The following is an 8,337-nucleotide window of genomic DNA, read 5'->3' on the forward strand; positions in this document are numbered from 1 at the left end:
CACCATTGTAGCAAAAGAGTCAAGCTAGTAGATGGCCTGGCATCACCAAATCGAACACGAAAATGTATTGGAATTTACTGCTAAGACATATATTTTTTACATATTGTGGATCCTTATATTCACTTATAAAGTCTACATGTAAATATATTGCCTTGTCAGACTCTGCACGTTTTAGTGATGCGTTACTGTAAAGCAGGCAATTTCGCAACATTTTGTGTACATGCATGAGTGGTGCAAAGTAAGGAGCCCTTTCCTTTGACCTTCATGTCGTGGATTTTTCCCACGGTATGGAGTAGGGGGGGCATCATCCCGCAATGTGTTGGTCAACACAGTCCCAGCAATGCCTAGTCATAGGCAGCACACCCACTGGCTGTACTGACTTTCAGTACTAGTCTACCCCTTTGACAGACGCCCGATCGACTTCGATCGTGGCCGATGTCTCTTAACGTCCGACATGGACCCTTTTTTTTTTCTCTTCAAGGGTTTCCATACTCTTTGTGTTTCGGCCTTTCTTTAGGACAGGAGGATTGTCTTGTGTACAGGCAGGTGCTTATAGGCTAGAGACTTTGAGATGTACCCTCAGGTTAGGCTGGGAGTTGGTGGGTAACAAGACGGGACTCGATTCCGCACCCGGCTGGCTGTACCCCTTCCTGGGCTGGGTTCTCTTAGACTTGATGCAATACGAGTGACCCCCTTGCACATTTCCCTCTATACCCCTGTTGCTTTTGATTTATTTTACTAACTGTGCGGGCGAATGTAGTAAAGTAGCCGTGCTTCGCCAATATGAAAAGGAGATTGTGTCACATGTATTTCTTGGTTGTGAGTCAATCGCTCTGATGTCATGGTTGAGTAATTTGTCTAGTTCTTTCAGGTTAATTTGCAAATTCAGTCCAACTTCTATATTTCTAATTGTAAATACAATCCTACTTTTAACACAATGCTTCGTAGTAGTAAGGTTATTGTGCCTAATGAATGCAGGTGGATTGTGAGACCTCATCTTGGAGCATTGCCAAGGATTGCCTATTGCCATGTTAAAGATTCAAATGCAAATAAACAGGAGCTATCACTTTCCAGGTTTGGAGTAACAAAATCTGGGGAGCACCAGTGTCGCAAAGCAGAAGAGCTCAGGGCCGTTGGCGGCTCGACCTGGTGTATTATGAAGTTGAGTTCTCTCCCCAGTAGGAAGTTCATGCTGTCTGCTTTCCAGAACAACGATACATTCAAGCAAGCGAGAGAAGGTCCATACATGAGTATCACAACATAATAGCCGAACTCGAATGAGGCACAACTCGGAATTCTCATCGCGAAAGAGGATAGAGTTCAGTTTCAGTTACTTCGTGGTATGGGCGGCCACTGATTCCGAAAGAGGGGAGAGAGGGAGCAATAACATGAGGTAGAACGCGTTGCCCATCATGAGAAAACAGCGCGTATGTCGGAACGGACATGCCGCTAGCACATTCTTAGGAGCATAAGTCCCTACAAAACGTTCTTGACTTCACTTATGCGGGTAGCATGTAGCAGATAACGAATTTCAGAACCCTGCCTGATAAACAACAGCCTCATTAGTATGGAGACGTAGGCATACAACGAAACAGAAGGATGTGAAGTCGAGAGGAAGTATGTATTAACGATTTAGGCACGTTGACCCGCAATCCAGTTACAGCTGCGGTCGATAGCAGCAGTGAAATCTCCGGGATTGCCAATTAGATACGTAATACGTAATGGTGATAATCCAGAAAATGCCAGATTCAACTGACATTCCGACACTAAAACTATTGCATCGAAGACATAATGCCTTGCGTATGTTAAACTGCTGCTGCGGCGCGCGTTGGGTAACCCGCTACATCCAACAGTGGATCATTGTTACTCAGAGGCGGAGACAGGAAATTTACTTACTCATTTAGCGAATATTACAAAATGGATCTCGCTGATTGGGAAATCGGTCCATAAGCAGTTGAGTTGAATGTAGCGAGAATAATATAGTGTATGAGTCGATTGTCGCGTGGTGAATCGCTTTATGTTCGCTCGACTAAAAATCGTCATGATGACCTTTCTGCAAATCCATGTCAGGGACGCCAGGTAGGTTGCTAGTATTTATCACGGACAAAACGGCTTTTCGTCATGTCTACTTTGAAAACCCGCCTGCAGGCACGGAAGGTATGACGGTCTTCTAACCTGAAGAAGAAATCTTGGATCACTAAGCCAAAGTGATCAGTTTGAACTTTGCACGACCCTTTGCGGAGTCATGAGAAATGTCCATCATTGATGGGATGCTCAGATGATCGGCAGGGGACCATGGGAAGCATGGTAAGCAAGCCTCCTGAGCGCTCTCCTCGGACAAGTCGCTTCCCCGAAATGTGCGAACTTGAAGAGCCCGTGAATAAGGGGGTGATCCTTATCCGCGTGTCGACGGGACACGCTGGTAATATAGTGAGGTTCAGTTGAGCCTAGTCAAGAATTGGTTAGAAAGAGATTTTTCAGGGACCGCCGGTACGAACAGAGCGGAAGTTACAAAATACTCGGGTTCGTATATTCCATTAAATGCAAACTCAGAAAGAATAATACATACGCAACCTTTGGCCAAGTGCATCATGTCATGTTACGTATTTTCCTGGCAGAGCTTCAAGGGGTAACAGAACAAATGGACGATGCATTTCAGTCAATCCTGGTTTGGACATTGTTGTATCGGTAGTACAGCCGCAGCTCCGATTTAGGCAGCACATTCGAGGCGATCTTCAGAGTTCGCCACGTGGCCTCTTACCCTGAGCTACTACAGCATTTTGTGCCACTGCTTCACTGTGCAGAACGGCTGTATGTCTGAGGAAGTCAGTGCAAAGGGCCCTTCTTCTTTTTGCGACAATTAGCGGGTTGTGCAGCTGGGGTCGCTGCCCCATTTCCTTTACACCAGTAAAAAAGGTCCGGGGACATCTTCTTTCATGTTCCCCAGCCTATGCAGTTCTGCTGACAGACCTGTAGACTTGTATAACGTACACAAGAAGCAAATATCAGTGGGGCTGAATGACTCACTGAGCGTAGCGATAGACAGCGAACCAGGACTGGGGAGTTAGACGCCCTGAGTTTGTTGGGCTTTGTCATCTGCTGCTTACACAGGCTGATCCGCCGAATGAGGCAGGACCCTGATTCATTGAAACCCGAGATCGCCCAGCGAAGCTAATCTAATCGCAAGTTAACAAATATCCAGTGCCCTCCTCTCATTTATAAACCTCGCCCCTCCGGTCCTGCAATGTCTCCACCTCACGCTCTTCAGGCCGGTCTCGTACCCTTGGCTGCCTCTCTCTTTTGCTTCCCGACCGGTTTTCGGCGATCCCTTTCCGCTGGGATTCGTGGTAAACACTAAAGTTTATTTTCGCGTATGTATTGTTTCTGTCGAAAATACGTCTGGGAGCTGACAACTCGCAGAGCTCATCAGATTATGATGGAGCTTGCGGCAGACTTCCCACATTTCGAGGAAGCACAACCTACTCGTAGAGTGAAGAGTAGAAGCAAAGCATGTCTGCATTGTCGGTACGCGGCGTTCCATTTCTAACACGTTGAAAGCACGGCTCTGATCCAGCACCGACCTTGATCAGGCGCCGAAAAATGGTAAGCGGTCGACAGCCCTACTTACATACTTTATTATCGCCATACTATTCGAACCCTATCGTTGAAGACATAAAGTAGCATCGCTGACCTCGATATGTCTATTTTCCCTAGCGATGTGATGGCGCGAAACCATCATGTGCCCAATGCATCCGCGCTGAACGCGGGGATGAATGCGAATACGACGACGGTCTTACGAAATCTGCGACTCAGATGCTTTACGAGCGACTCGCAATGCTCGAGAAGCGCTTTCGTGAGCTGCAGGCAGCAAAACGACCAGTGCGCGCACGTCGCTCGTCTCCGTGTACACGCGCAAGCTCGGACCCTTCCAGCACTAACGCCAACGTCACGCGCAGCAACTCTGCGCCAGGCCGCGTGCATTCCCTGCCCGGGGTCAACGGCAACGCTGCATATGATCAAAATCTGTCAGGATCGTCGACTATGAGACGCGAATGGCGCCAGAGCCTGCCATCAAATAGTGATGGTCTGGGAGCACCAGGGTTTGGCTCCAATTTTGCGTCCATGGATAACTTGGCGCATACTCCATATTTTCAGTCCATGGATGCTAGCAGCCCGTCTATGCAGTCGCGTTTAAGTCCGTCATCAGGCCGTTCAACTCCATCATCGAGCGAGTTCTCGCATAATGAACTCACGGTCCGTCCGATACATCGAGAAGCCTCACAGATACAGAACAATGCGACAAGCCGACTTAATATGGGCTATTCGTACGATAGCGCTCATCGGATGAAATTGGGTTTGCCTTCTCCAGGGAGTCATTCCGAGGTAAGCCGGAGACAATTCGCTCCAAAGTCAATGCAATGTATGGGCGCTTGGATATTTATTGGTCTTCTAGGTCTTGAAAGGTAATGTCGAAATGCTTCCCACAGATCCCTCAAACTCGTCGAGTACGTTTCAAGCATACACTATACTTCACGACCGAATTTTATATTGGCAATTACTAGCGCCCAATCAGAGTAGCGAGATCCCAACATCCATCATGGAACAACTGTGAGTATTCTAATTATTTCATCTTTTCTAGATATTTTCTCACTTTATTTAAAAGCATGGACACATTTTTTGCTCACTCGCAGCAAGTAGGTATCACGATTCTCGCGCACAACATCGTAAATCTCTCTTGTGTCCTCACATCTTCCCTATCCTCCTCGGCTTCTTGCTTAACGGACTGTGTCCTACTATGGGGCGCGCATTTCTCCCCCAACGAAGCTGTTCACACGTACAAGGAACATTTCTTGCGTTCTGCACTTGCCGCACTTCCTTCGTTACTCAGCGAACCCCTTGCTATCGCACCAGAATTCAAACTTGCGGCGACAAGCGCCGGCCTGAATATTAACTCTGAAACCGTGGGTATGTCCGGTTATAATGTGATGGTAGCAACTGCCGCAAGTACAATGCTCGCAACATACTTTTTCGCGGAAGGCCGTGCACTTGAGGGCTCGTATCACGCTAACATGGCAAGCCAACTTGCAATATGCGCAGGACTGCATCGCACTCCAGATCCACGGACTTGGCAGGAAAGAAGTATTGATGGTATTGAGACTCAATCAAATGTAGAGAACGTCTCTTTAGCGTCTCAACCGAGAGATACGTCTTCGAACTCACAAACGAATCAGGCCAGTCCCAGTGCTGAGCTGTTGCCTCCGCCAAGTTGCCAGTACCATGCGTTTGAGAGACAGCACACTCTTTGGAACGCGTTTGTTCTCGACCGTGCGTGGAGCGCCGCTGGTCGGTTACCGACACCGAGCTCTCGATGGAGTGTCGGTTCTCAGGATATTCCAAGAAATAACAATGCACTGAAGGAGACCGATCCGAGAACAGCGATAACCACTCCTTGGCCAGAAGACTGGGGTTTATTCATTGTACGCTTATGCATTAGTTTTGTCTACTTAAACAATGAACTAGCTAATACGCCTGTTTCCTAGGTTGGTGAATCTGAATGGAGTACGCATGCGGCTGAACTGGCCCCGCCCGGTTACCCTGTAGAAGAGTTCTTGACGGGAATAGATGTCCGGCCACCACGGTCAATCCTTGAGCTTCGAGCAAAGAGTGCCACCTTATTTGAGGCTGCTTCACGTATCTCATCTCTTAGTGATTCCAGTATGTATCCTGTCAAAGCTATCCTCGTCTGACGCCTGATCTATAAACGGTCCTTCAGACAATCCAAAACCACAACAGGACAGCAGCGTAACCTTCCTTCAGCACACCATATCCACATTCCTCAGGGCACTTACGCCGCTTCCTGCACACGATTTCCGTCCGGCTTCCTTTGCAAAATGCTCGCCGTACACGTCGCATACTCTCACACATGCCGCCATGATCCGTCTGCACTTCAGACTTGCGGAGAAAGCATATACTACATTCAGCCCTCATTCACTCTTGCCGAAAGGCAGCTCGATGCAGATGATTCGTGACGGGTTGCTCGGGTATGACCGTATGCTATTGCAATGGGCTGGCAGTGACCAACCAGGTCACAGGGGGTGTTCACCGGGAGAATCCGTTGGAAAGATGCGTGCGGCTGTTGATCTATGCTTATCGTCAGCACGGGCGACTGTGCGGATTGCAAGGTCCCTTGTACTAGATGACTATGTGTTTTTGGAACCCATCATCGCAGTACGCGGCGAGCTCGTCTTTGTTGCCCTCATGTAAAGTCGCACGAGAACTAACCACTTGAATTTGCAGCCATGCTGGTCCCTTGCTAGTGAAGTCCTCCTTTTGGAGCTTGGGCGCTTCTCGGTTAGCTCTCAACATCCGGAGAGCGCTAATCTATTGTCAGAACTACGTAGTTTAGAGACGAGCTTAAAATACCTCGGCAGGTTCTTCCCTATCGGCAGTGAGTCCTCGAAACCTTTCGGCACGATTAAAATAGCTTATTGCATACTTATCCATTTCAGATATTGAAGCTAGGAGACTAACGTCTACATTGAGTCAGGTCATGGCAAGTGGATAAATGTTTCGCTTTAGGAATTCCCTTCTTTCCTCTTCTCTTCTCGTAACGTAATATGTGTTGCGGCCTTCGAGTTCTCGTCATGTCCGACTTCGTTTTACCTTGTATATTGAATAATGCCCGTGTCTTTCCATCTCGAAGCAACCTCATCATTGTATCGTTTACCTATTTAGATCACTTTTAGAAATAGCCATGTATAACCCCACCACATGCGCTTTTGCATTTCTGTATCGATTCCCCTATCATTCAAGCATATACGTTATTTTCTCGCCTCTCCCTTCTTCGACCGTTCTCAGCGCTACTTCACGTCATCCCTTTAAACAATGTCTATTTTCCTTGTTCTGCGACGGTCATTTTATTTCAAGTTTTTTTGTCTTTCCTCCTGTCGGCCTTCTCCATTCCCAGAGGCACTGTATTGTACTTTTAGTTCCCTCTACGGCAATCAGAGATCGAGAATGTCAAGCCTTAATGTATGCAACGGGACAAATAGCAATCCTAGTATCGATGATGGTCATATTGCAGCACAGCAGTGTACAAGAGAGGGTTTAAGATTTGATGATCTCTTTGATACCCTGTTGTGGACTGTTGTTGATCCGTGATGGGGATCAACAGGGCATGGAGAGAAAAAGGAAAGAAGATCGTTGTTATACTCGGGGGGTCTTTCTGATCTGACTCGAATTTGCCTCAAGTTCCTGCTGCCGTACTGTATAAAGCCCTCGCAACTATGAAGTTCCGTCTTAGTGTTGCAGCTCTCAGGCGTATGTCTTGGTATCTTAGTATGGGATCAAAGGGAGTCTGAATCGTTAACCCTGCAATCTGATTTATCTTCTAAATTCATTTATGCGTTTGTTCACCGAAATTAGGAACGAAGACAGTACAATGTTAACCATCATGTCTATACCTGATTGAAGTAGTCGGCATCTTTTAGGATTTCCTGCATCGATTGAAGTAGGTGCCATCTTGGCAATGACTGTGACGATTCTACCGCAGGGTATACACAGGACGCGCTTTCTTAAGAACACCTCCGCTGGGCAATGTGCGCCGCGCCGTGGCACTAGTACCGTCGATCGGACAACCTCGGGCATCAATTAACCCGACACAATGCATTTTTTGCGTCGCAATCTCGGACTGGTGATTAAGCCGAAGTGAACTGTGTAGATGGATCTTCCACGAAATACATATAGGTGGGGGCGCAGAACGTTACGCTTAAGTTAGCGGAGAATGGGCGCTGTAATACGTAGTATAGAGATTCGACTGTCGTGTTTATTACCTCGGGATCCTTGACTTAGAGGTTGGGGATTTCAAATAACGTCGTTGCGGATTCACGAGAAATTTACCTATTAGATGGGTGAATTAACTAGCGACGAGTTGAAGGGAGAAATATATACCTTTGGCTTGGTTATTATACGACAAATGGGGAAAGGGGATAAAACCTTGCGACTTGTAGAGAATCACACAATAGCCCTGCTCAATTCTTGTATCTGACGAATATTTACCTCGGCAGAAGGAATGTTAGGGAGGGTAGATCTAGGGTCTACTTCCATTTTGAGTAGGATCTCCGTGCGTGCCTTAGAAACAGCAGACACACCTCGAGGAGGTGTATTTCGTGTATTTTGCACGTCGGAGAATGAAACTAAGAGAACGGCTGGTCCGGCAGCCTTACATAGATCTAAGACATGAGTGTAGGTATAGATAATTGTTAGAATAATTGAGACACACATGAAAACATGCTCTACTACCACCATCTAGCCAAGTTACAGCATATTCTGAAAATA

The 8,337-nt window shown here is 47.1% G+C and overlaps 3 protein-coding genes across 3 annotated transcripts; 2 read left to right on the plus strand and 1 right to left on the minus strand.

Moving 5' to 3' along the window:
- Nucleotides 1-224: 224 nt before the first annotated feature.
- Nucleotides 225-792, plus strand: FOMMEDRAFT_16488 (uncharacterized protein; the record flags this gene model as incomplete). The annotated part of the gene is made up of 3 exons (XM_007261832.1): nucleotides 225-238; nucleotides 482-659; nucleotides 687-792. The coding sequence occupies 3 exons, from the start codon at nucleotides 225-227 to the stop codon at nucleotides 687-689; spliced, it is 195 nt and encodes a 64-aa protein (XP_007261894.1). The 3' UTR covers nucleotides 690-792.
- Nucleotides 793-2,243: 1,451 nt separating this feature from the next.
- Nucleotides 2,244-3,463, minus strand: FOMMEDRAFT_150549 (uncharacterized protein; the record flags this gene model as incomplete). Its single annotated transcript, XM_007261833.1, has 4 exons — nucleotides 2,244-2,447; nucleotides 3,028-3,171; nucleotides 3,225-3,335; nucleotides 3,398-3,463. 4 exons carry the CDS (start codon nucleotides 3,461-3,463, stop codon nucleotides 2,244-2,246), a joined length of 525 nt encoding a protein of 174 aa, XP_007261895.1.
- Nucleotides 3,464-3,510: 47 nt separating this feature from the next.
- Nucleotides 3,511-6,565, plus strand: FOMMEDRAFT_164753 (uncharacterized protein; the record flags this gene model as incomplete). Its single annotated transcript, XM_007261834.1, has 9 exons — nucleotides 3,511-3,525; nucleotides 3,559-3,603; nucleotides 3,715-4,383; nucleotides 4,454-4,608; nucleotides 4,664-5,477; nucleotides 5,541-5,715; nucleotides 5,774-6,228; nucleotides 6,298-6,448; nucleotides 6,510-6,565. 9 exons carry the CDS (start codon nucleotides 3,511-3,513, stop codon nucleotides 6,563-6,565), a joined length of 2,535 nt encoding a protein of 844 aa, XP_007261896.1.
- Between the last annotated feature and the right edge of the window lie 1,772 nt (nucleotides 6,566-8,337).

This window comes from Fomitiporia mediterranea, assembly GCF_000271605.1.
Source record: "Fomitiporia mediterranea MF3/22 unplaced genomic scaffold FOMMEscaffold_1, whole genome shotgun sequence".
Taxonomy (NCBI): Eukaryota; Fungi; Basidiomycota; class Agaricomycetes; order Hymenochaetales; family Hymenochaetaceae; genus Fomitiporia; species Fomitiporia mediterranea.